Here is a 26,243-nt window from a genome sequence, read left to right as displayed (position 1 = left end):
GCTTGGTCCTCTTCTCCCAGCATGCTGGTGACCAACCAGGTCACCCCATCATGGCCTCTCCTTGCCAGGAGCAGCCCTGCAGAACAGCCATGCTGGTGCCCAGGACACTCATGTGCCTTAGTGGCCCCAAGCAGCCTACCTGGGACCTCCACCCACACAGCCCTGTGCCCTGGACTAAGCCCAGCCCCTGCTTGCACTCTGCTGCTCAGCCCTGTGTGCTGCAGCCCAGGAATGCCCAAATACCAGGGAAGTGCAAGCAGCCTCAGGACTTTGCTTCAGGGAGTTACAGCTGGACATGCTGCTGCAAAAGTCCCATGGAGCTGGGTCTGTGCTCCTCTGCCTTGCTGCTGCAGTCCCTTTTGGGACCTGTTCACCTCCTGCCGTGTTCCCCAGGGGCAGCTGGGGTCAGTCATAGCTGTAGGTGCACACACCCCTAAACCCCAACCCAGCCTTGTTACTGCTCCTCTCTGCTTGCATTTCCTCCAAAACCAGCTCCACCGATGTGGAGGTGTGGGTCCTGGTGCGAGGGAGCAGAGGGAGGGGGTTCTCCCTTCCACCTGCCCAGGCAGCTTGGAAAAGTGAATTAAACTCCCTCAATAATGCCTCTGAGCCTATTAGCATTGCAGGCTGTGTGTATGATTTGGAAGGCTTTGTGGGAAAAATATTTCTGCATAGATTTCCCATTGTGCAGCCCGGAGTGGTGGTCAGCAGGGGGAGGGCCAGGGCACTCTCAAAAGGGATTTAAGGGCCGAGTGTAAGGGGGAGCTTGCCTGGGGCTCGTCGTCCCCACCAGCTCGCCGCTGGAGCAGTTTGCCCCAAGGATGGCCGGGGTGAGTAAAATCACCGGGGCGAGGTGCCCTGGGCGGGACTGGGGTTGCGCAGCGGGTGGGTGCTGCTGGGGGGGCGGGAGGGCGGCGGCTTCTCACTCCCAGGGGACAGCATTTGTCCTGGAGATCGGAGCTCGCTGTGCCACAAGGAGCACCTCATCCTGCGGGTCTGGATGCCGGGCAGGGTTGTCCCTGTGGCCCCCAGTTCCCCTCCTGCTGGGGAGGCTGCTGGGACAACAGGACTTTCTGAGCTGGCAGGGGGACAAGCAGGTCCCCTCTCACAAGTTGGACAGAGCCAAACAAGCCCCAGTCATGCATTGCTCCACTTGTCACTGGGGATGAGAGAGCAGCACAGCTGCTTTAGCCCCATCTTGCTCCAAAATGGGCTGTTTTTTCTGGCAGAGATCGAGAACAGGCAGCACCCAGTGAGTGCAGAAGCACTGTGTGAATGGGGGGAGCTGCAAGCAAATCACTGAGGCTGGGTTTGTGTCACATCCCCAGGGTGGTCAGTGCCCGTGGGGCAGCAGTGTCCTCATGCCTGCTGCTTTCCTCTCCCACAGATGCCGAGCTGTGGCCACCTACGCTCTGTGCCGAAGCTGCTTTCCCGCAGAAAACGAGTCCCAGCCAGCTCAGAGGGCTCCAGCCTCCGCCGCTGCCTCTCCACCGTGGATCTGGTTGCCTTGGGAGTGGGCAGCACGCTGGGGGCTGGTGTCTACGTCCTGGCAGGGGAGGTGGCCAAGACCAGCTCTGGCCCGAGCATCGTCCTTTCTTTCCTGATTGCAGCTGTGGTGTCTGCCCTGGCAGGGCTGTGCTACGCCGAGTTTGGGGCCCGTGTGCCCCTGGCTGGCTCTGCCTATCTCTACAGCTACGTGACAGTGGGCGAGCTCTGGGCCTTCCTCGCTGGGTGGAACCTGCTGCTGTCCTATGTCATTGGTATAAGGCCCTCTCAATCCCTCTCACCACTGTGTTGGTGGCTTTGCTGGGTGTCCTTTGAGACCTCCCAGAGCCACAAGAACACAGCCATCACCTCTCCCCAGGTACTGCCAGCGTTGCCCGGGCCTGGAGTGCTACCTTTGACCAGCTCCTCAGCAAGAAGATGGGGAGGTTTTTGGGTGTTCACGCAGCCATCAACTCTGTGGGGCTGGCAGAGCACCCAGATGTCTTTGCTGCTGGCCTGGTGGTCCTGCTGGCAGGTAGGTGCCTCCTTCTGTGCCACCCTCCATCAGGTACGATGAGCTCCTCACCCCACTGTGGGCTCTTTAGGATGGTGCTGACCCCATCTGAGACTTTGCCATTTCCCTGAGCAAGGAATGGGAAATAGAAAGCGAATCTGGGGAAATCTGCAAGTTGTCCTGGATTTACCACTGCTCCCCTTTTCCACCCTCCCCAGTAATGTCTACCCTGGCATCATCCAGGGAGCTCATCCAGTTTTGATATTTTATTCTCCAGGTCTTCTTTCCTTTGGAGTGAAGGAGTCCACCATGGTCAACAAAGCTTTCACAGCTCTCAACGTGCTTGTCCTGCTCTTTGTCACAGTGAGCGGCTTCATCAAAGGTGACACAAGCAACTGGAAGCTCAGGGAGGATGTCCTACCATGGGCAGCTGCCCATGAGGCTGGGTATGAGGGGCTTCACTCTCCCTGTGCTGCTTTCAGAGTGGGATGGGAAATCAACCCCCGGTGCTTTATCCCAGGAAATCTCACTTTCTCTGTTTCTCCCTCTTGGCAATGTGTCAAAGAGCCAAAGTCCTAAGCCCTGCTGGGTTGATGCTGAGGGTTGAGCTGGTTGGATGGACTGTTCATCCTGGATGACCCCAGCCTGGGATCCCATTGCACTGACCCCCCTGCACTGCCTGACTCTTCCTCCTCCTCCCAGGAGCCAGTCCGTGGCCGACAACATGACCAGTGCCTTTGGGGTGGGAGGCTTCATGCCCTATGGTTTCACTGGGACCTTGGCTGGAGCCTCTACCTGTTTCTATGCCTTTGTTGGATTTGACTGCATCGCTACCACAGGTAAGTGAGGTGGGGGTGCTGCTGGTGGGACCCCCCTGCAGGCTGGGAGGCTGTGGCAGTGACTGTCCCCACAGCCCTGGGAACTGGTGTAAGGCTGGGAAATGGGCACATTCCCAGCTCTGTGCTGCAGCCACCCTCTCCTGCCCATCCTAAGAGTCCACATGGAATGTCTAGGCTAATCCTGAAGGAGAGATGTTCTCTATCCCAGTATCCCTGGGGCTCAGGAGGTCCAGTGGTCCTTGCTAGAAGGTCTCTGTGTCCTCTCTTGGGGGGATATAGGATCTGCTCTCCAGCCTGAGCTGGGCTCTTAGCATGCCATGCACTTTAAATGAGCATCTGTTCCTACAGCTGAGCTTGTCCTCCCCAGGGGAAGAAGTGAGGGACCCGCAGAGATCCATCCCCATGGGAATCATCCTCTCCCTCCTCATCTGCTTCCTGGCATACTCTGGGGTGTCTGCCGCCCTCACCCTGATGATGCCCTACTACCTCCTAGACACCATGAGCCCACTCCCAGTGGCTTTTGAGTACATTGGCTGGAGCGGTGCAAAGTACGCTGTGGCTGCGGGGTCACTGTGTGCCCTGACCACCAGGTGAGGGGCATCCTCTGATGGCGGTTCTGTGGTTCAGAGCAAGGTACTGGATCTGTGACACATCCAGGAGATGTCCCCAACCCCTTCCTCCTGAATTCCTCCTTGCCTTTCCTGCTTAGCCAAAATCCCTTCCACACAAATCCTGTTGTTCCCAGCCTGGCCCTTCCTGATCAGGGAGAGCAGCCAAACCCCTTGGTGTGACACTGGAGGAAGTGATCAGGTGACACTGTGTCCACAAGAGTGGGCTGGGGTGTTCTGCCATGCACAGGGCTCCTGGTGACTGCAGACATCTCTTCCCTGATAATGTCCCTCATCTGATGATGAGGAAGGTTATGATCTTGTCAGAATGGTCTTGAGAAGGTCATGGAACATACAGGTGAATGGGAGCTCCCTTTGGAGCAAAAGACAGGATGGCACCTCCTGGATTCCTCCCCTCTTCTCCCCCATCTCCTCTCCTCTCTCATGCAGCCTCCTGGGCTCCATGTTCCCCATGCCACGGATCCTGTATGCAATGGCTCGAGATGGGCTCCTCTTCAAACCTCTGGCCAAAGTTAGTCGCCGTCAGTGCCCGGTGGTGGCAACTCTGGTGTCTGGGGGAGTGGCAGGTGGGTGAGTGCTTGGCTTACCCTTAACTGTGAGCAGGGCTTGGTGGGTGTCCTCTCTCCCTCTCGCTTGCCTGTAGCTGTTTGAGCAATGTCTCTCTGCCCAGAGACAGACCTCCTCGTGGTGAGCCAGGACCATGGCCTCGATGGTGTCCCAGACACTGGTTCAGCCTCTCTGCACTGCCAGGCAGGAGGTGCCAGGATGCTTTGTACTCGTGCCCAAAGCATCACCAGTTCATCGAGGTTCTGTTGCAGTGGGTCTCGGGGACATGGGGAGGTCAGGACAGCATGACTGAGGTGGGCACAGCAGCACTGCCAGCTCTGCTGGGAGGCTGAAAGGGCTTTTCTCCCCACAGCTCTCCTGGCCCTTCTCTTCGACCTGAAAGCCCTGGTTGACACCATGTCCATTGGCACACTGCTGGCCTACTCAATGGTGGCTGGCTGTGTGCTGCTGCTCAGGTGAGACTGCTGGGGACAGGGCTCACCCAGCTTCTGATGTGGGCCATGCCTGGGGCAAGGCTCTGGCCTGGGTGCACTGCAGGTGCAGGTTTATGTGCATTGATACCCAATGTCTGCTCCTCAGGTATCAGCCTGAACCCAGCACCTGGGACACTCCTGTGCGGAAGGTCCCAGCTGTGCAGCTCTGGTGGGACCACTTGGTCCGGCCGCCCCCCCATCCCACCCCTCGCTCATCTGCTGTGGTGGTCGGGGCTCTGACAGCTGTAGGTGTGTCTGGGAATGATGGATGGGCTCCACGGGAAGCCATGGGTGGGGGGACCCATGGGGGGCATCCCTACTGTAGCAAGGGCTGGCAGGTTCCTGCCCAGTGAAAACCCCCCCAGCAGCAGATGCAGGGGCTGCCTGGCTCCTTCCTGCCCTCACCCCACTGCCACGCAGCTGGCTGCCCCAAGAGGGCCTCAGGAAACCTCCCACTCCTTCTGCTTCCCAGACAGGAGAGAAAAGCTAAACCCACCATGAGAAGCCACCCAGCTGTGTCCCCTGGTTGTTCTTTGTCCCACCATGGCAGCCTGGGAGAGGGATGGGCCCAGCCCAGGGAAGCTGCCCTGACACTGTGATCCCTCTGCAGCCGCCCTGGCCTGTGCCCTGAGCTGGGTGAGCGCTGCTGGGCTGCCCTGCCTGCGGGCTGCGGGTGCCTGGTGCATCCCAGCTCTGGCCCTGCTTCTCCTGGGGATCCTGGTGGCAGCTCTTCTCATCTGGAGGCAGCCTCAGAGCCAGGACAAAGCATCCTTCATGGTGAGCACCTAGCCCGTGGGACATGCCCAGGGAGAAGGTCCTGGGGCACTGAGCAGGCAAGTGCTGCAGCCCTGTAGGGAAAGGGTGGCACTGGGGGATGTTCCTTCAGCATTAGGTCAGGCAGATCTTTGCTGCACCCACATTAATAAGGTACTGCTGGAGGCAGCATGTAGCTCACGGGGTTTTCCATAGGGGCAGGTTCTTCCCTCCATGACCTGAGGGCTGAAGGGGCATCTCCCAGCTGAGCCCAGTGCCTGCTGGGGAATCAGAGCTGCTCTCCAGTAAAAAGATACCTGGCCTTAACACCTTGGCTTAGTTTTGCGAGTGCTTTGCTGCCTCCCACCTCAAATCCTGCTGTACCTCCTGCCCCAGTGCAGGACCTGTCAACAAAAACACCCTCCACAAGCATCCCTTTCCAGCACAGGCTGCAGTCCCAGCTTGGATCTCTGAGCCTCACAGCCACGCTGGGCTTCCCCTTGCCTGTGGGCAACTAGCCAAAGCAGCAAAAAGCTGAATTTAGCTGAGGCATTTACCCTTGTGCTCCTGCAGGTTCCCTGCCTGCCCTTCCTGCCTGTCCTCAGCATCTCCATCAACACTGTGCTGATGGCCCGGCTCAGCGCGGCCGCCTGGCTGCGGTACCTGCTCTGGATGGCTCTGGGTAAGCACAGCCACTCACGGGGTTCCAGAGCTGGCACCAGCCCCTCTGGGTGGAGCTCTGGTGGTTTGAGAGCCCGTGGCACTAATGCTGCTCTGAACAGTGGTGGGGAGGGAGGAGATGCTGACCTTTGATGTCCAGAGGTGGTGGGAGCACCCTGCCCTCTGATATGTGGCCCAAAGGAAGGGGCGAGCACTTGGTGATTGGGAGGGGAAGGAAGAGAAACACTCCATACACACCCTATTCTGCCCTTTCCCAGGTTTCCTCATTTACTTCGGCTATGGGATCTGGCACAGCACTGAGAGCCACTGGCCCGAAAGGACAGGGCCTCGGGAGCTGCCGGGAATCAGAGACAAAGAAGTGGCCCTGGAGCCCTGCGGGGCTGCCCTGTGCCCATCTGCTCCAGGGCAGTAAAAGGAGATGGCTCGTCCCTGAGTGCCTGGCTCCCTCCATCCTGTGCCCAGGGGGCAAGGAATCCCCTTGGGCTGTGGGTCCCATTCCACAGAGGGGGCCATCCCTGTCAGAGCTGCAGGAGCTGCTTCCCTGAGTCGGGTGAACCTGCCTGAGCAGCCTCACAGCGAGCCCCTGCAGAAGCAGCTCTGTTTGGAGAGGATAAAGCACACAAGTGTTTTTGCTGCTGTTATTGGGCTGGGGTTTTAGTTTTTTCCTTTGAAACCTTTCCTTGCAGCCCCCCACAGCCCCCTTTGCCCTTGCCCACCCTGGTACCTCAGCTGCTCGCTGTGGAGCGGAGGCTTCTCGTGCTGCCCTGACCCTCCATTTTGCCTGGGCACCCAGCCTGAGCTGACCTATCATTCCCCCCATGACTGCCAAGGTACTGCCTGCTCCAGGCTTTTCCCTCCTTACCATGGGCAAGTCCTTTTCTGCACTCATTTATTCCTCCTCCTCAGTTCCCAGAGTCCCCTTTCCCAGAGCCAGGCACATTCCTCGAAGTCCCATCCAGGATCTGCCTGTGGGGCAATGGGACATGGTACCAGGTGTCCGGAGCAGGATGCCAGACCCCACCAGCCTCATATCCCTTTGTCCAGAAATCCTGATCCCTGGTGGGGTTTGCTGGGGCATCCCCTGCTTTGGTGCTACAGCACCTGGGGGATGCAGGGATGATGTGTGGAGCAGAGGGTGCCCTGGGGGGACATGTTTCTGACACAACAGGCATCCCCATTTCCCCCTCTGGCCACCCCATGGAGGTGTGTGGGTAAGAGCTGGACCCCACATCCACGCTGCCTTCCTGGCTGCCCATTCAGCTGCTCTGTTCCTGATAAGGGTCAGCACAAAGGACGGAAGTGGCTGTCACAGTGGCCCTGATGCCTTGGCAAGGCTGGGAGGGTCTGGGTCTGCCCTGTGCTGGGAGCCCATTGAAATGAATGAAAAGAGGGAAGGAGCAGGAAAATGGGGATCAGACTTAAGGGCCACCTCTGGAGCTTTCTTGTCGAGTCTTTGTGGTGCCTGCTCCCACCCTTCCCCTTCTTCCCACTGTGTGGAGCACACAGCCCCACTCTGGGATGCTCCTGCACCATTCCCCTCAAACCACTGACATGGGATTCCTGAGGCTGCTGCTTCTTACAGATTTGTAATCGTTACAGCCAGCAGCACCTTGGCTGGTGCACACACACACACACACACACATGTACAGCCCTGGCTAAACAGCCCTGGGGAGGGAACAGGCCTGTGGCAGCTCCAGAGCAGTGACTCCCACCACGCCCAGGGGAAAGTGCTTCTGTGCATCCAGCCCTGACCCACAGCCATGCTGGCAGCATCTTCCCCGATGGGGATGCACTGGCTCAAGCAGAGGGATGTGACCTGCCAAAGCCTGATACCCCCTGGGAGGATGCTTGCTCCCTGAATGTGCAGCTCCAGCCTCTGTCCAGCTTTTGGGGGAGAAGATGGGACTGCTGATGGGCAGTGGGAACAAGGAGGGCTTGGGGTCTTCGTGCCGGTGAGCTGGGACATGCCTGGGCTGCAGGAGCAGTACCTGGGAGAAATTTGCTGAAGGAGGAGGAGGTGACTGGAGTAGGAGGGCGTGGGTGTGAGCCCTGCCTAGTGAGGTTAACACCCTGTCCCCAGTGCCCTCCTCATCCCCCCGGTGCTTGTATTGTCCCCATCCTGTCCTAGTGGCCTCCTCGTCATCCTCATGCCCTGGGCAGCACTGGTGTTGTTTATACTCAGAGCCAAGCACTGGGTCAGATCCAGCCCAATGCAAGTCTGTGTGTCCTGGCTGATCCCTTTCACCCCCAGACAGCCCCTCACCAGGGGAAGGGGTGCAGGGAGTGCATGGTGGGTGGCCAGGGTCCCGTTGCAGCCTCACACGGCCTGGGGAAATGCAGGCGTAAGCATCCCGTGAAATGCTCCATCACTCCGGTCCATGAGGCGCCCCGAGGGCTCGGCCAGCCCGGAGCCCTGCCCCGACTGGGGGGCACTTGTGAGGGCAGCCCTGGGCTCACAGGGCCGGAGGGGGGCCCCGGCAGTCCCCCGGCAGCGCGGTGCCGTCGGTGCTACGTGGCGATGAGGGGCACCTCGCCGGCAGCCATGGGGAAGGGGCTGCCGTCCCCCGCGTTGAGCACACGGTACAGCAGCTCCTCCTTCTCCCGGCGAGCCTGATCCCGCAGCTGCGCCTCCTTCTGCAGCGCCCCGCGGGCGGCCTGGAGCTCCTCGGACAGCTGCCTGCGGGCACAGGGCACAGGCTGCCGGAGCCGCCGGGCAAAGCGCCCGCGAGCCCCTCTGCTCCTCGCAAAGCACCCGGTGGCACCGCAGGCTGCGATGTGCTCCCGCACTGCCACCTGTCCCTCCCATCGGAGGTGCCACCTGTGCACCGGGTGGGTGGGACCAGCATTTACCTCGCCATGACCAAGTGGTTCTGGGTGCGAACTTGCAGGTCCTCGTTCTCCTGCTGGAGGGTTTTCACCTTCTCCTCCAGCAGAAGGTTCCTCTCCTCCTGGAAGGGAAGCATGAGGGTGAGGAGGGAGCTGGGAAGCACCTCTGAACCCCCTGCCACCCCATTTTGGGTGAAACGCTGGCCTGGTGGCATTGTGCCCACATCCCCTCCCCGTGCCAAGAGAGGAAATGGGCTCCATCCACCTTTGCTCCAGCTGCAGTTTCTGGGCAGGATTAAGGTGGGTAGAAGAGCTGAAAAGAGGAAAGCCCACCTGTGACCCCCCCTTTCAACCTACCACGGTCTCCAGGTGCAGCAGCTTCTTGTCCAGGCTGTGGATGTGCTCATTCTTCATCTCAATGACGAAGTGCAGACTCTCCAGCTCCTGCTCCCAGAAGGGGCTGGGGCTCCCGTGCTCCTGCAGGGCCACCACTTGTGTTCAGAGGGCCTCAATGCCTCTCTGGGACAGGCTTTGCTCTCCCCTTCAGCTGTCCTGTGCTCCCCTCTGGTTCCAGCCCCACCCTGCCAGGATCCATCAGAGAAGCCCCTTGGCTTTGGGTCAGCACCCCATAGTAGATCCCTTCCCTGACACCCCTCCCTGCACCTGGATGTGCTTCTTGTAGTCTGTTCTCAAGAGTGACTCCTCCACCCGCTTCATCCTGTCCTGGAAGGATTTCAGCTGGGAATTCAGTGCCTGAATCATCTCCTAGGAGAACCAGGGAACAAGCAGAGTAAGAGGTATCTGGGGTTTCTTTCTGAGCGTGGGGACTGCTGGGCGGTGGTATGCATATAACCCCAGGGCTGGAGGAACTGGTGTGGTCCCTGAGCACACCAGGAACTGAGGTGGCCACTGAGGAATGTGGGACACTTTGGCAGAACCAGCAGATGGTCCTCAAGCCCTTCACAGGCCCCCCCCGTCCCCAGGGATTTCTCTGCAGGTACCTGTAAGGCTGCTTCAGACCTGTGGTGGGACTCTGCCAGCAGCAGCTTCTCCTGCTCGTGTGCTCTCTGGAGCTCTGTGGGGGAACGTGAACTGAGTGCCACCAGTGTGGGGACACTGGGGCAGCAGGCTCCACCTGAGCCCCACAGTGGTGGAGAACAGGGAACAGCATCACCGTGGCCCTACAGGCAGCCAAAGGGGCACTGGCAGTAGCGAGGAGAGGGGAGGGGGCTGCAGGGAGCCCTGCTGCCCCGGCACGCACCTTGCAGGGTTTCCGTGTGCTCTCTCCTCAGGGCATCAAACTGTTCCTTCAGCTCCAGCTCTTTTCCCTTTTGCACCTGGGAAGCAGTCAGATGAGATATCCCAGTGGAAGGGATGCAGAGCTTCACTGCTTTGGGCTTCCTCACCCTTTCCTAGACCTGTCCTCGCAAAAATGGGAGAGCCCAGCCCAGCACGTGCCAGGTCCATGATCACTGCCTGGGAAGTCCTAGCTGGTGACATGCTCCATGCCCAGTTGCTGTCTCCAGCAGCACCAACCTTTCCAACTGACCTGGATCTCAATGTCCTGGGAGACGCTTGCACTGCCTGCCTGGCCAGCATCCCGCAGCCGCTCCTCCTCCTGGCCTTGGAGGAATCTCGCACTGTCCGTCCACTCTGGCACTGCTGCCTTCTCCCCATCCTCAGGAAGCAGGGAGGCATTGGCTGCAAGACAAACACAGCTGAAACAGCACTGGCTGCTTCCCGTTGTCTGGGCTGCCTGGACATCCTGGGCAGCTGAACCTGCCAGTGTGATGGGCCAGGTTCAGCCCTGCCCTCTTCCCACTGGAGAAATACCTCCCTCCATCTCACTGGTCCAAATTAGCACCAGTTAGGATGGTGCTGGCAGGCTCAGAGAGGACACAGAGCTTGCCAGGTCTCCTGTTCTGGGGATGACCTGTCTGACTGAGATGATGGGATGCCATTGGCTCTAGGGTATCATTGATCCATCATCTCTGGGATGCCATTGTCTCTGGAATGCCGTTTGCCCTCCTGCACCAGCATGAACCTACATCATCCCCATCCTCCCTGGTGCCATGCTGGAGTCTGTCCACTGCTTCCTTAATATCATTCTCAGAAAGCATATCCAGGGAAAACCCATTTTTTTCTCACCATTCTCTGTCTTCAAGGCCGAGAGCTCCTGGGAAGCCGGACCGCTCTGCTGCTGGGCTTTTAGCTGTCTCTGGCAGAGAGAGAGGGGGCTGGAGCAAGGGGGAACAAAGAGGGGCAGGTGGCTGCAGGCAGAGAACGCCCTGCACCGAGCCTGCATCAGCTCTGCTAAAACACAGCCCCTCGGGCAGCAGTGGTGCCTCCCCAGCCCCCTGCCCTCTTCCAGCCCTGAGCACCCATGGGTGTGCATGTGCTGCCCATCAGGTGGCCTCAAGCTCACGACACTTTCCTGCATCCCAGACACTTCACCATGTAGCACTCAGCTGGAAAACCCAGGGGATGCTCACTACATCCCCCTGACAGGGTGCTGGTGCAAAATAGGCTCCAGCAGCAAAACATCTGGGGGGGAGAGCAGGCAGCACTTGGCAGGTCTCCAGCTTTGGCACTCCCTTGCCACCCTCCTCCTGTCCTGGGATGCTCTGGTCAGTCTGGTCCCTGGCACCTTGCAGCCCCCAAACACACGCCTCTGCCAGGGCCTTACACAGATGAGCTTTGACACAGCTGGAGCGGCAATGAGAAATGAAAAATAACCATAAATCAGAGGCGATACAGCCCCTGTGCAGGGCTGGCAGCAGGCGAGAGCTGGCGGCGGCCAAGCAATGACCTCAGGAGCACAGGAATGTGCTGCACAGCTCCGCACTCCCGCACGCTCCCACTGCTGCCACGGGGCTGAGATAACCCAGAGCCGGGAGCTGCCTCCAGCAGCACAGCTCCATGGGATGCCTTCCAGCCCTGCATGGGTTTAATTTAGGCACTTGGAGGGGAGAAGAGGGGAAAAAAAAAAAAGAGTGGATATATTTTTATCAGTTGCTGAAAGATAGAAGCAAAGCTCGCAGGCTCTCACGGCTCGGCCTCGCTGGCGCAGGGCAGATCTGGTCCCTGATGCCCATCACTGAGTTGTGCTTCTGGGCAGGGCATAGATGCACGAGCGGCGAGAAAATTCACCTGCAGACATGTTGCTGCTCTCCAGCCCCCGGCAGAGCTGCCCCTAAAAATACCGCTCCCTAAGGAAAGCAGCCGAGCTGCCTGCGGGGAGCCGGGAACCCGCTGTGCCGGCTGCTCCCCGGCTCGGCCCCGCGCACAGTGGCGCGGCCAAATACAGCTCGGATTAGGGAACCTGGCTTGGGAAAAAAGCAAGGGAAAGCAAACAGGCGTCCCTGTCTCCGCCTCCCCTGCAGCCCCCCTTCTGGAGCTGGAGGGAGGCGCAGTTCCAGAGCGCAGAAGAACTCCAAGCCTCTGGGACGCCTCGGCTTTATCTTCCCTTCTATGGCATGAGCAGCCGCGGCGTTGAACGTGGCCCAGGCGAGGGGGCGAGGAGGCACCCGGCAGTCAAGAGTTCACAGGGCTTGTTTTGCTCGTTTATACAGCTCACCCTGAAAGCGTGGGTGCCCTGGGGTGCTGCTGAACCCTGGCACACCTGACTGCAGAGGGTCCCCAGGGATCCCCACCTGGCCCCTGACACACTTCATGACATTGTACATCTCCCTGGTATTTAATGTACCCATGTCCTGCGATGGGTTTTGAAGTCCGGGGATGGGGGGCAAGGGGAGAGATGAATGAGACAGTGGAGGCTCTGCAATCCTGAGGGCATCACAGGAGTCCCAAAAGGCCTCCTCCCCTCACCCCACACTGCATATTCCCTCCCTTTTTTTCACTGCAACAAAGCAAAGGCTGTGTAGGAGGACCCTCCTGACACAGGGGGGTGACACAGACCTCAAGGGTTTTGGATGATCTCAGCAGATCTGAGAGCAGGATGCTGTTACCACCTCCAGGAGGGACCCCAAACCCCTGAACCAAACCACCTCTGCTGCATGTGACCTGCTCACTGGCAAAGTGATGCCCAAGGACAGAGAGCCCACGGCTGGTCACTGCCATAGCACAGGCAATGTCCCCAGCACAGACCCAGGGAATCCTCACCTCTCCCCCACACCCCAAATCCAGCGTGATGGGGCCTGAGAGCTCCTCAGCCTCTAAAGGAAGATGATTTGAGACACCTGCACTGAACTCAGAAATAGCTGAAGCGAGCAACAGGTTCACCAGCATCAGCAGACAAATCTAAATACTTGCCCTGAGGCTATGAGTGAGGCACCTTCCTACCTCTAGGAGCAATTAAAAGTGTCTAGAGCTAATTTTAGTCATAAGCACTCAATTGTCCTTTGGGTTAAAAGCTCCATCTCTGGGGTGAAAAGCAAAATTTGGCTGAGAGCTCTGAAATATGGAGGGACTTTCCACTGCCACTTCCAGAGCAGCTTTCTGGCACCCCGTGCCTCTGGTATTGCCTGGCTCATTTTGGAGAGCTGGAAAATCATCCTCGAATCTACTGTGTGTGTGGAAGGAGCAGGTTGGGAATTGCTCCAGCTGGAACAGCTTTGGCTGGGGAAGAAGCAGCCTGATACATCCTGCAGGTGGGGGCCATCCAGTGTAGCTTATCCTGTAAAGTCTTGGAAACCTCTGCCAAAAATACCTTCCAGCTATGAAAAAACCAAAAGTATCTACATTCTTAAAACTAAATATTTCTAATAGTCTGGAGCAGAACTGTTTATAGATGGATTAATAGGGATTTCCAACAGGACCTGAGTCATCTCCAAGGGTGCTGGGGTAGGGAGCACCAGTGCAGAGCAGCCAGCACAGTGCGGGCAGCCAAGGTGGCTGCAGCCTCTGCTTCAGCTCCTAGCGTGAGGTGGGGTTTTGGACTGTATTTTTCTTCCTCTTTTCCTGTTTTACAAGTACATTAAGCAATTCAATCATGCAACCTAGCAGAGGAAATCACAAAGAGGCAGGAAATGAGTATTTAAATCCTGTCTCTGCTCCTGGGGAGGAGGTTTTGCTTTATGGTTGTGGAGAAGGGGGCCAGGATTTGGTCCATGACTGTAACACCTCCCAGGACCTGCAGCAGATGCTCAGTGCTGCCAGAGCAATGCTGGCACAGATCTGTGGGACCTGTCTTTAACCTGGCTGCTGTCTTTTCTCCAGTGATGGTGATGGTTGTGTTAGGAAATGATTATCACCTCTCCTACACTCAGATCTGTGCCGCAGACCATAGGCAAACACTTCACACTGTTGACAGCCCCGAGTTTTGCATTCTGACCCTTCCCTGACTCCTGGTGCTACGTACAGTTCCTAGCTCTTCAAAATAAATTCACCCGAGCCCTGGAAGGCGGCCAAGCCTCAGCCCTGATCTTTTGGGAAGGCAACTTGGCCTCTCTCACGCCAGGAGCGTGACCAAAGTGCGAGCGGTGGCCGTGAGTGGCCAAGCACGGATGGATGGAGCTGAAGGGGAAGGAAACCCTGGGGACAGCGCCTGCAGCTCAGGGCTGGGTTCTCTCTGTGCCTCCGTTATCACCCCGCTGCCCGCAGACTGGTGCCAGAGAAGAATGAGGCTGCCAAGGCGCCTCCCCCAGGGCACACAGCGGCTCCTGGTATGTCATCCACCCACCAGACCCAACCCAGCACCAGCTCCTCAAGGTCACCTCAAACCTGGGACTGGCCTCAAAAGCCTCTGCAGCCCCCAGCCCTAGTAGAGTGCCCAACCCTGTGACCTGCACATGGCTTCTGGCTGGCCTTGCCCCCGGGGTGTGAAGTCTCCCCCAACCCCAAGCAACCCCAAGTCCACCCATCTTGCAACTCTGCAAGTCCACCCATCAGCAGTGGGAGGTGAAGGTCTCCCATCCTGCCTTTTGGCACTCGGGACATGAGAACGTGGACAGGAGTGGCCCCACGCCTGCCCTTATGCCTTTTAGCCATAACGGGGATTTTAGGTGCTACTTTCAGAATGACTTTCAGCCACAGCAGCAGGGCTGTTTTATGGGTTATGAGTGTTGGTGGGGAGTGCACAGGGCTGAGCAGAGGAGCTCGAGAGCAGGCAAGTGCAGGAAGGGAAGTGTCTGCAGGCAAATGACAAATTTCCGTGTTTCGGTAAACGTGGGGCTCTCAACACCTGGGGCCTTGGGGCTGCTGTTTCTCCCTGTCCTGTGCCCGTTCTTGAAAGCTCTCAGAGTCACAAAACGGCCCAAAAGTGTCTGATCTTATGACATAGCAAAGAGTGGGATTTTTTCCATGATGTGGAGAAGTGACCAAGTCTGCAAGTGCTGTAAATAAAGGCACTTGTTGGCTGCAGGGCTGTGTGAGCTCCGTGCCTCCTCCCTCTGCACATCCAGCAGTGGGTTCTGTGGTCCTGGGCAGCCAGGCTCTCACAGCTGGATCTACAAAGGGCCACCTGTGCCGGGGGCACAGCAGCACCATGGGGCCTTCTGCCTTCCCTCCTTCCCCTGCCACCCTCCAGCGATCACAACACCCAACACCAGTAAGCACAGCACATCCGACAGCAAAAACATCTCCCGAGGTCAGGGGTGCGGCACTGGGGCAGCATGAGCACATCAAATAATGAAAACAGTAACAATAATAATGATAATAACAATCAGCAAATAATTTCAGACCTCACAGAAGAGCTCTTCAGTACAGAGCAACATGCCGAGATCTGAGGGAGACTCAAGAGTGTTCCACTATAGGAGTGTTCCCCTACAGGAGTGATGCCTTCAGCACAAGGGGACACAACCTTTGGGATGAGGGAGGATGGTATGGGAGGCTGGCAGAGGTCTAGCTGGGGGAACCCATGCCTGTCTTCTATGGGACCAGCATTCCCAACGGGCATTGTCATCCCAGATGCTGCACCCCCTTAATTATGGAATTCCCGTGACGTGGGGGTGAGCCTGGAGGGGTGCAGGAGGGTGCAGAAGGATGCAGGAGGGTGGGTCGCTGCCAGCTCTCATTGTCCCCGCTGCCACCTCCCCCACCACAATGCCGGCGGGGTCCCACGCAGCCGGGGACAGCCACACTGCCCGGCCCCACCGCTCCCCGGGGCAGGGAGGAACCCACGCCGGGTGCCCCCAACACCCCTCGTCCCCAGCAGTGCAAGCAGGGCTCCCCGCAAACATCAGCCCCACGCGAGCCCCAACTCCATCAAACCCCGACAACGTGTACCCTCGGTCCCACGAGAGCCCGACCCCACGGAGCCCCGACCCCACGCGAACCCCGACCCGAGTGAAGCCCAGCCCAAGCCCAGCCCAGCCCAGCCCAAAATCTCCCGCCGCCGCTACCTCGGCACCGACGGGGCAGCAGCGCAGGGCGCTGCCGGTGCAGCCCATGGAGCCCCGGCGGGACCCGCTCAGCCACGGGGCGCGGGGCGCGGCATCCCCCGGCGAGCGGCACCGGGCGGGACGGGACGGGATGAGCCGCCCCAGCTGGCAGGCAGAAAAAAATAATTAAAAAAAGAAGTAATAAAAAAGTCCGGCAGCTGCTGACAGGCAGCGCCGGGAGAGGGTGCTCTGCACCCCCGAGCCGCGGGCAGGGCCCCCGGCCGCAGCCTGCCCGCCCCCGGGGCTGGCCCTGGGCCCCCTCCACCCCGGGGTGTCCCCGCCCTGGGCCGGGGTGCTTCGGGAATGCTCTGTCCCAGGGATCCCCTGCACTGAGGATGCTCCGTTCTGGGTGTGGGGTAAGGAGAGCAGGACCCCTGCTCTGGCGTGTCCCCTCTTGGGCGAGGAGAAAGGGGAACAGGACCCCTGCACCAGAGCTGGGGTGAGAGCAGGACCCCCAGCACCAGCTGCTCAAGGGGCTTCCACTGCTGAACCCACCCCAGCCCCCTTAGGAACAGGGATGAGAGTGAGAAAGCAGAATCCATCTGGCTTTTGCCATCACCCTATCAAGTTTCAGCTTGTGTGGGGGTAGTTATGGAAAAGTGGTGGGTTTGGGGTGTTTTTCCTGGCAGAAGCTCTGCTCTGGGGGTCCTTGTGCTGGCTGGAGAGGGCTTTTGGTGTGATCCATACTGCCTGAGGGACTGCATCCTGGCAACCCTTCTCTTGAGCATCCCAAATACCCCAAATGCTGGGCCTGGAGCCAGGGTGCCCTTTTTGTAGGAGAAAATCTTACACTTTGGAAATGGGTCCTGAACATGTAGGGAAAGACACAGATTTGAAAGTGTCCCATCTAAAAACTAATGTGAGGAAAGGCAGGTTCTTCCAAATGTTTTGATTTTGATGGTTTTTAAAAATGCTTTTTTAAAATTACCTCTTTACACATTACTGAATGACCACATATTTTGACCTGAAAACCCATTGGTGCTACCCAGAACTGCTGAAATAGGACTGTTTGAACCTGGTCACGGGGCCGTGCCTGAATGGAAACATCGCAAGTTTTTGTCAACAAGTTTCTATTCTGACATTTTCCAAATATCCCCTGGGAGAAGTCCAAGCAGCCTGCGGCTCCGGGGATGCCAACACCTTGGCATTTCGCCTGGGCGGCAAAGGAGTGGAGGTGCCTGGTCGTCCTGTCACGTTCGACTTGGAGGTGTTTTTCTTGCCCTGGTAACCCTGGGATGGGGGAAATTGTGAAACACCACTTGGATGGGAGGGTGGGGAAGGCGAGGGGCAGGCCCACGCTACCCCAAGTCTCCCGGGGACTGGTGGGACCAGTTGCCTGCGTCCTCTTGGGTGGGTGCTGCTCAACCTCAGTGAAATTTCGTGAGTCACAGCAGCTTCTGGCATCAGCTCCCACTGCTCAGAAACCACCTGAGAGTCTCAGTTCTTATCTCTCCCAGCACTTCAGAGTGGGGCAAGTCTCCTTCCCTGCATGAGAGTACTTATTTGGGCTGAGTAGATCGTTTGTGGGATAAAAAGCTCTGACAGTGCAAGGTGCAGGTCTCCACCTCTCCAAGGTTAATTAAAAATCCCGGTCCAGACTTCAGAGACTGAAGGCCTACAGGGGCAAGCACAAAGCACATGCCGATTTCCAGGCTGAATTTGCATCGCTGTGGCCGTGGCTGCAAAGAGAAGCAACTGTGTGGGCAGCTGACGAGGATCCTGTCCAGCTGCCATCACGTCTTGCTGGTGCACGAAGGTCCAGGAGTTTGCACATGTGCTTGTGGAAATTTCTGCTTTTAACTCTGGGGTGCCGAAGGGGTGCTCTGAGATGCCCCCGTGCCACAAAATGGGGCTCCAGGTAGGGTTTCTCTTGACAATGGTGCAGAAAAACAGAGTTTGGTCACATCACGCTGAGGCATTGAGCCAGCAGAGCAGAATTGGGGCTTGAGGATCAGCCTGTGCAGCGAGGCCAGCTCCAGCACCCTGATCCCCAGCCTCTGCTGCAGGCTCTGGTGTGACAACCCTGTGCTCCTAGAAATCGCTGACTTTTGGAGACAGGGCTGCCCAGACCACGTTCCACCCTTCCTTCAGCCTGTGGGTGCATCTGTGAGGCTGCCTGTCAAAAGCCCTGCCTGTGCTACCCTGAAGGTCTCTTATTTTAGCTTGATTTTAGCAATTCCTCAGTTTCTCCAATCTTTCCTGTGGAGACTGCATGGGATGTGTGCTTGCCAGACAGGTCTTTCATCTCAGCCCTGCTTTATCCTCCTCTGCCCCAATACACTGAAAACTTGCTCCCTTTTGAGGACAGCATTTAAACATCCAGAAACTGCAAAGCAGGGGCTTTCCATGGCATTGTAGGGGTAACCAGAGCACCCTGGGGATCTCGGGAGCACAGGGGCCTGGAGGCTGCACGGAGCAGCCTGGAGGCAATGGGGACTGTGGCAGTGAGGGAATTTCTGCCCAGGCAAAAACAGGAAAGCAGAGGTGGTGTGTGGTGGCCCCACCTGAAGCAGCTTCAGCTTGTTTTGAAATTTGCCCAAATGTCTTTTTTTGGTGCTATCTTGATCTCTTCCCAGGAATGACAGCAGCTGGAGACATCTCCAGGGTTTTGTCTAGAAAAGTGAGACAAGGAGGCTTTATCACATGCTCGGCTGAATTGCCGTAAATGGGATAACAGCTGGAAAGTCGAGTTAATTTGTACCAATGGTCGTTTAAAGTGTTTGCCAAAGCTTATGGATAAGAAAAGCATTTGTGCAAACTGTTTAAGTGTCTCTTGTGGCTCTCTCTCTGGTTCCAGCTGGTAAGGACTGGGCACAACACGATGGGTACAAGGCAGTGTCAGTGCCAGCCCTGCATGGTCTGTTTGCAGAGTGGTTCTGTGAGTGCACATGGGGTCATTTTTTGGCTGTTGTTGTTGCTTTTTTTTTTTTTGTTTGCATATCTTATTTTCAGAAACCCGGCCTGGAAAAAAAAAATTAAAAAAAAAAAAAAAGAGAGGTGGAGGATATTTGGAGGATATTTTGCTGGAAGGTTTTTGGGTGATGAGCTGGCCTGTGGTGGTGTCTGATGGGTCCTGGTAGAGCTGAAGCCCAGACAGTGGAGAGAGGGTGGTCCTGGTTACACCCTTCGGCCCTGTTCATCACTTGCAATCTGTTTGCTTTTGTGAATGAGAGGTAATGAAGTCCCGGCTGCTTTTCTTCAATGCAAATCGAAGGTGTTTAACCAGGTCTGCTGAGACCTCGTGACTCGAGTTTGCATGGGTGAGATAGCTGAAAAAAAATGTTTGAACTGCAGAAGTTCTCGCATGTGTTGGAGCCCAGAAAAAGCCACAGGCTCCTTTAGCGGGGATTTAGGTCACACGTACTTCTGCCTTGAGGTAGTACAACGATTTCAAGTCATTCCTGTCCCTGCCTGTGTTTTTCCAAGCAAAAAGATGTGGGTTAACCTGTTCTCACAGTCTTTTATTCTCTTTTTTCCCCCATGGCAAAATGAAGTAGAAAAGGATGAGAATAGGGGAGTGAAACCTTCACCCACATTGGCTGTGAGAAGCAGAAAAGCATGTGATGCCAGGGTCTCGAGGTGAGGGGCTCTGCTCCCCTCCCAGCCCCAAACACAATGCTCCGTCTGTGCCGCTGCCTTTCCCCATGCATCCCTATCCTTATCCCTGTCCTCCGGCTGCTCCAGGGCCTCAAAGTGAAAACTAATCCCAGGGAATAACTTTCTGCTCCGTTCCCGGGTGGGAGGAATGGGCTATTTATTCCTCACCCTTAAGCCTCGGCAGTGGATCAGCGGCGCAGTTGTCGCTGCCGGCGCGGGGTGGGCAGCACCATCCACGACATCCCCTGCCTGCTCCCACGCCCTGCCTGCACGCTCCCGCCTGGCCTCGCTGCTAAATAAGGACGAAAGGCTAAAAATAGAGCTGAGACAGGGGTTTGGACAAGCCAGGCAACCTTTCCCAGGGCTGGGAGCAATATGGGGAGGCCAAGCAGTGTCTGCGTGCAAGGGAGAGCGGAGCTGACCATGGGGAAGGGTTTCACAAGTGGGTCCTGACGATGCTGTGGCAGGGGGGAAGGTCTGAGACCTGCCACACTTGTGTCCTGTGTGCTCAGTTGGCTCAGCCCCTTCCGCAGGATAGAAGCATCCATCCACCAAAGTATATGGGAAAATGCATGCTACTGTGCCGTTCCTGATGGCGGGGTACCCGTGTGACCATTCCAGCATGATGGGGGTGCCTGGGCCATCTCTGTCTGGAAAATACTCCGCAAAACCGGGGTTAGGGATGGAAGAGGGGGCGTTAAATCCAACATTTTGGATAGATGGGTGGTAGGGGTACTGTGGCAAACTGCCCAGTCAGGAGCTATCCGATGCTAGTGTCCCCTCCCCCCTGCTCATAGACATCGGGTTCGAGGGTCTCAAATATCTGAAATATCTCAAATATCTCTGCTCTTCAGCTGCCACCTGCCTTGTGCCGAGCGCGGGGGGAGCGTGGCGATCCCGGGTACAGACCAGAGGGTACCGCCGGGGCACCCCCGAGTGGGATGTGAGGAAAACCGCAGCTCTGGGTGGAGGGGTTGGTGGTGGGGAGATGGTCGTGTCTCCCCCATCGCAGCGGGGTGATGTGTGTGCTCCGGGGTGGTGGGTGCAGCTCCCGCCCCCCCCCGCTCCAAGTGCCGGCTCTGGGAGCTTGGGAAAGCGCCGCTTCCCGTCCCAGCATCCCTGCGAGTCCAGTCCTGCGCTTGGTAGCGAAACCAGGGAAGGGAGGGGAAAAAGAAGAAAGCAAAAGGGGAAGGGAAAATGTGAGCGTCCTCGGGGGAGGGAGGGGAATCTGGCGGTGGGCCGGGCTCGGAGAGAGGGCTCATCCCCTCGGCGCGGGGGTTCTTAGACCCACCGCTGCCAGCCAGGTCCTGCCGCGGCCCCTGCCCGCCGCTCGCCTCTCCACGGCTCGGAGCAGCTCCCCGGACTCATCCCGGCCCGTTCCCGGCGCATTCCCGGAGGATGCTGTGCGCGGGGCTGGCGCTGGCGCTGTGCGCGCTGCAGCTCGTTCCGGCCGCACTCGCCGGGCCGCAGCCGCAGCTGCTGGTGGAGCGCAGCGGGGCCCGGCGGCTCAGCAAGGTGAGGAGGGACCTCGCACCCCGCATCTCTCGGGCACGGAGGGGGCTGCCGCGGGGGCTCGGCGGGGCGGAGAGGGGGAAGACTCCGTCGTCCCGTTGGGATTACAGGAGACCAGAAGCTTTTCTTGCCCCGGCAGGGTGGAAGGTCGCTGGTGGGTGCGTGTTTGTGGTTGGGCAGGGGAGTGGGGTCCATGGACCCCCAGGGGACCCCGCAGCTCCCCGCTCTGGGGAGCAGTGCTGGAGGCTGAGGGTGAGCTCGGAGCAGGAGAGATCCAGTGTTTACAAACACTTCTCAACGCAGAAACACAGCGGCCTCGTCCTTCGGCTGAGCGTCTCCCGGCTCTCATTTTGTTGCTCTGTGAGTCTTTTCCAGCGCAGGTTCTGCTTCCCTGTTCCCACGGAGTGCTGGGCCCGGCTCAGTAACACGCGCTGATTAAGATACAGCCAATTACCACGTATAACTCTCACGCGGTGTGGAGGGGATATATCACAATTTATTTTCCAGGAAATCTGCGCTTGCCCGAGGGAAGGAGGAACCGGTTGGAAAGGCTGGAGGGGGCTCGGTGGGCAGCAGTCTGCAGCCACACACCAATGTTCAGCTCTCTGGAGCCTCTTTGCCTGCAGACTCTCGGGCTGCGGGCTCCCAGCTCTTGCTCTGTGTCGGCGTGCAGCCTGCCCCTGTCCCGGCTTGTCCTGAGCGCGGTGTCCTGCCCTGGGTGCTCCCGGCGGGCGAGCAGGATGGTGGGATGGGCTGCTCAGCTGCGTGGGCTGCGCTGTGCCCGCTGGGGCTGCCGTGTGGCACCAGGCAATACAGCCTCCACCGGTTCTGCGGCTGCGAGCAGGCAGGGAGAGCCCCGCGTCATGGCACGGGCTGCTCCGGCCAAACCTGCTCGGGGAGGGAACCGGGGCTCGTCTCTTTGCCACTTGCCTCTGGCAGTCTCGGAGGTGGCTGTTGCAGGCAAGTGCTGCTATCCCTCCGCCTTTAAATCGGAGTGTCTTTACTGGTGGTGGCTGGACAGGTTGGTGGAACTTGTAGGGAGATGTCCCAGCACGACTCTTAACTCAGACAGGACACATAAGTGATGTCCCCCATTCAGGTGACATCTTCTTGTGTGTGGATTTTCATTATCCCATAGGGCTCATTTGTACTCTGGATCAGGATTTGTACTCATTTATAGCTCAGGATACCCTGGTGTGTATCAGGCAGAGGATGAGCCTGGCTCATCTGGTTCTTGAGTGTGATTCCCACTCCTGTGTGGAACCAGGTGGCTGGAGCTGGTGGACAAGGGCTCGCAACAGCAGGACTAGTCCTGGATGAGGTGGGAGGCTGTGCCAACCCCACAGCCCCTCCAAGGGGGTCCCCCCACACCCCTGCCCAGCATTCCCCTGGGCAGTGTAGCCACCACCTGGTCCCAGCTTGCTCTGACCTGTCCCCACACACCTTACTTGGTGCCATTGGCATGAAGGATACATCTTGCCTTGGTCACATGCAAAGTGTTTGGAGGCAGAGCTGAGACAAGTTTGGAAATTCCAGCCTGGTAATCCTCTTTGGGTGTAAAGTACATGCAGAGGTACACGGACAGAAGGTTTCTGTAATGTCCTCAGGCTCAGGAGTTCAAGAATTGGCATTTGAAGAGGCTGAAGGTCATTTTCTGGCTCTTTGTGAGCAGATGTTTGGCAGGGGTCAGAGGTGCAGCTCTGGATAAACCTCCTACAAACACAAGATAAGGCTTGCCCTGTCTCTAACTCCTCCTGTCTCTCGGTGCTGCAGGTTGGTGGCTTTGCCTGGGAGAACTGTGGTGACAAGAGGGACCCCGTGGTGCTGCAGAGCCTTTCTGTGGCACCTGACCCCATCAGCATCCCAGGGAGCCTGCGTGTCAGCGCGGCTGTCAAGAGTGGCAAGAGCATGGGTTCCCCTCTGACGGTAAGTGCCAGATGTGCCTCTGTGTGGTGAGGGAAAGCAGAGCTTCCCCAGCCACTGACAGCTGGGAAATGCCTGTCACTGGGTACAGGAATGAGCAGCCCTTGGGGAGAGAGGTGCAGAGAGGTGCAGGGCTGAGCACACTGAGCTCTGTAAGCCAGAACAGGACAGTGGGCATAGGGAGACCCATGCTGGGAGCCTCCCAACCTTGTCCCTAGGACAGAAACCACCTGAGTTGTCTCATGTCCTGGGGATGTAATGGCTCCAGGAGGGAAGTGAAACCCAAGTGCTGTGGGTGCTCCCCCACAGTGGGAGGTCACTGCAGGACCTTTTTTTCAGCAGCCAAGCCGGCTGCTCCTTTCAAGGACATGCCATGGCACTGCTCTGGGAGCCTTGGGCCATGCCAGCTGCCCTGCACCACTTTTTGGGAAGTTTTTGGAATGAGACAGAACATGTCTCTCTGTCCAGTGTGCGTGGACTGTCTTGAGCAATGCTATGGTGCCTGTCTGGGCCTGGGACTGTGGGGTGAGTGCTGGGGGAATGTGGTGCCAGAACTGCAGGATAGAAGCAGCCTGTTTTGGGACAGGCAGAGGAGAGGGGAAGGAGGTGAGCATGTAAGGTGTTATCTTAAGGGGTCAAGCTGAGGTTGGAGGAAGAGAAACTGCAGGTTGAGAGGAACTGAAAGCAGGAGGGCGTTCAGTGACCCCATGAACACCTCAAAGATTGCATGATCAGGAGCTGAGGGAGTTGGCTGGTGTGGAGCCGTGGGTGCCCGTGCTGGTTGTGCTGGTGCTGAACACCTTCCCTCCAGGCAGCGCTGGTGGTAGAGAAAGCGCTGGGTGACCTCTGGATCCAGCTGCCCTGCATCGACCAGCTGGGCAGCTGCACCTACAACGACGTCTGCAGCATTCTCGATGAACTCATCCCACCCGGCACGCCCTGCCCGGAGCCCCTGCTGACCTACGGCATCCCCTGCCACTGCCCCTTCAAAGCGGTACGGCCGAGCTCCCGCGGTGACCCTGGCAGTGCCAGTGGGTACCACTGTGCCCTTTGGCATTGGGCTGGGCTTTTGGCTGGGCTTTTGGTTGACTTCTTGCCTATCTGTCCCCTCTCCCCATAGGGCTCCTACTCCCTACCAGCAAGTGACTTCGATGTGCCCGATGTGGAGCTCCCTTCCTGGATGACCAATGGCAACTACCGTGTCCGAGTGGTTGTCAGCAATGGTGGGGAGGAACTCAGCTGTGTCAAACTGGCCTTCTCCCTGCACTCCCACTGAGGGGTGGGACACCATCCCTCCTTTCCCCACCAGCTTGGTCCCCTGTTCCATCCCATCCAGTTGCATCCCATCCTGTCCCAACCCATCCCTGTGAGGTCCCTTCCTCCTGCTGTCAGGAGGAGGCAGCCCTTGTTTCCCCCTCAGCGCTCCCTCCCCTGCTACACCCAGTAAGGCCCCTTTGGCAGTTCTGCTGTCCCCAAACCCATCACCAGCATGTCTCCTGCCTGGACAGGGTGGCTTTGGAGCCTAACCCCAGCATGACCTGGGGTTATTATTTTTTATCCAGTTTCTTTTTTTTTTTTTTCTTAATCCTACCAGGGCAATTTTAGACAAAAACATTCCAGGGAAAAGCAGTATTTCTGGGAGCAGTCCATGGGGATGAGGGAGTGTTTGAGAGTGCTGGAGCAGGCTGAAGGGATGCAGCACTAGTTGCAGAGGGTGTCCCTGCTTCCCACCACCTCTGGCCAGAGTACAGGGCTGTTTTGCAGAAGTGTCCCCAAAGTGGCTGCAGGAGACCTGTCCCTGTGCAGCAGCTCTGGGTCTGCTATTGCTGCATTCCTGTCCTGCATGGAAAACCAGCTTGGTGGCATGAGGTACCTGTGAAGGCACTTCCTTGTGCCCTTCCTGTGGCAAACATCAGGAACATAAGAGGACAGAAACCACCCGAGCCCCACATGGACATTCCCATTTAGGGGGGACCAAGAGGCTGGTGATGCTCCCAGCAGCAGAAGGTTGGTTGATGGCTGTGCTCACTCCAGAGGGCGACACAAGGCTGTGATGAGCTGCTGGGGCACAGCCTGGTTGAGGACCAGTCCCACTCATCTCATTTATTCTCTGGGACTGAGCTGAGACAGGAGGCTGCACTGGGACTATCCTTCCCCTAGGCTGGCAGAGGCACCCAAACACAGAGCAGCATCCCGAACATGGCATAACTGGGAGATGACCATGAAGACCAGCAGCCTGGATCCTAGCTGGGGGCCTCCTGGCTGTGCCTGGGGACTGTGATGTGGGCAGGCAGCGTCCTTCCTGCTGCAGCTTAGGGCAGGGTGTGAGTCTGTCATCACTCCCCTGTGCCCAGTGCCACCAGACACCCACATCTCTTGCTGTCCCTGCCTGCTTGTGTTATTTTAGCCCCTCAATAGGGCTGGTCTTCTCCAAGCACTTTATACGCCTTAACTGCTGCGGGTGTTTCTCCACCACATAGATATGCTCCCTCTGCCTTTCTGTGCCCTCCACTCACTTTATTTCACCCTGTGGCTTTGCCTGGAGAAGCACTAATCCTCTGCCCCTGCTCCCCGTCAGTGCCAGGGCAGCAACCTCCTTTTGGGCAGGTTCTGCATGTTCTTAATAAATCTTTTTACCAGGACGCGGAGCTGGTGCCTCTTGTTGCTGGGGGTGACCTTGAGGTGACATTTATTTGGCTGGGAATAGTGTGGATGTGGGTGTGAGCTGGGGGAGGTGGAGGTGGTGGGGTGGGGGCACTGGTAGAGGATGCTGCAGCCAGGGGAACTGAGCAGCCCTGAGGCCAGTTCCTGTGTGAGGGGCAGGGCAGGGATCTGCAAACGCGGCGTTGTGATGTGGGGACACAGGGACACAGTCACGGTCCCGGGGGGCACAGCCCATGCTGAGGGGCTTTGAGGGTGTTGCTCATCCTGGTGACCTTCTGTAGCCCCGACACCTGAATGGCTCTGCGGGCCTTGCCCAAGGAACAGCCCGGCTGCAGAGGATCACAGAAGCACAAAATCTATGAACTTGAAGAAGACTCTGCGATCTAGTCCAACCCGTGACTGAACACCACCGTGTCGACTATACCACGGTGCTGAGTGCC

At 57.8% G+C, this 26,243-nt stretch overlaps 3 protein-coding genes across 5 annotated transcripts; 2 read left to right on the top strand and 1 right to left on the bottom strand.

The window, feature by feature from the left end:
- Positions 1-821: 821 nt before the first annotated feature.
- LOC138118347 (cationic amino acid transporter 2-like) lies at positions 822-6,609 on the top strand. Its single transcript, XM_069029286.1, has 12 exons — positions 822-830; positions 1,388-1,760; positions 1,865-2,020; positions 2,277-2,445; positions 2,702-2,838; positions 3,206-3,428; positions 3,897-4,033; positions 4,387-4,489; positions 4,614-4,756; positions 5,118-5,284; positions 5,834-5,942; positions 6,199-6,609. The coding sequence occupies exons 1-12, from the start codon at positions 822-824 to the stop codon at positions 6,351-6,353; spliced, it is 1,881 nt and encodes a 626-aa protein (XP_068885387.1). The 3' UTR covers positions 6,354-6,609.
- Positions 6,610-7,438: 829 nt separating this feature from the next.
- Positions 7,439-16,307, bottom strand: CCDC69 (coiled-coil domain containing 69). 2 transcript variants are annotated; one of them, XM_069028779.1, is made up of 9 exons: positions 16,069-16,307; positions 10,916-10,985; positions 10,317-10,468; positions 10,029-10,104; positions 9,769-9,842; positions 9,431-9,532; positions 9,125-9,244; positions 8,792-8,889; positions 7,439-8,614 (listed from the first exon to the last, which is right to left on the bottom strand). In XM_069028779.1, the coding sequence occupies exons 1-9, from the start codon at positions 16,114-16,116 to the stop codon at positions 8,395-8,397; spliced, it is 960 nt and encodes a 319-aa protein (XP_068884880.1). In that variant the 5' UTR covers positions 16,117-16,307; the 3' UTR covers positions 7,439-8,394. The 2 variants fall into 2 exon arrangements, with proteins under 2 accessions (XP_068884880.1, XP_068884881.1); XM_069028780.1 differs by having other exon boundaries at positions 7,439-8,618; positions 16,069-16,303.
- Positions 16,308-16,367: 60 nt separating this feature from the next.
- GM2A (ganglioside GM2 activator) lies at positions 16,368-25,781 on the top strand. 2 transcript variants are annotated; one of them, XM_069028782.1, is made up of 4 exons: positions 16,368-16,463; positions 22,990-23,142; positions 23,951-24,133; positions 24,260-25,781. In XM_069028782.1, exons 1-4 carry the CDS (start codon positions 16,443-16,445, stop codon positions 24,413-24,415), a joined length of 513 nt encoding a protein of 170 aa, XP_068884883.1. In that variant the 5' UTR covers positions 16,368-16,442; the 3' UTR covers positions 24,416-25,781. The 2 variants fall into 2 exon arrangements, with proteins under 2 accessions (XP_068884883.1, XP_068884882.1); XM_069028781.1 differs by lacking the exon at positions 16,368-16,463 and adding an exon at positions 20,932-21,219.
- The last annotated feature ends 462 nt before the right edge of the window (positions 25,782-26,243 follow it).

The sequence above is a fragment of the Aphelocoma coerulescens genome, chromosome 13, assembly GCF_041296385.1.
Source record: "Aphelocoma coerulescens isolate FSJ_1873_10779 chromosome 13, UR_Acoe_1.0, whole genome shotgun sequence".
Taxonomy (NCBI): Eukaryota; Metazoa; Chordata; class Aves; order Passeriformes; family Corvidae; genus Aphelocoma; species Aphelocoma coerulescens.
The sequence above is the reverse complement of the archived record's forward strand: the minus strand, read 5'-3'. Positions and strand labels throughout refer to the sequence as shown.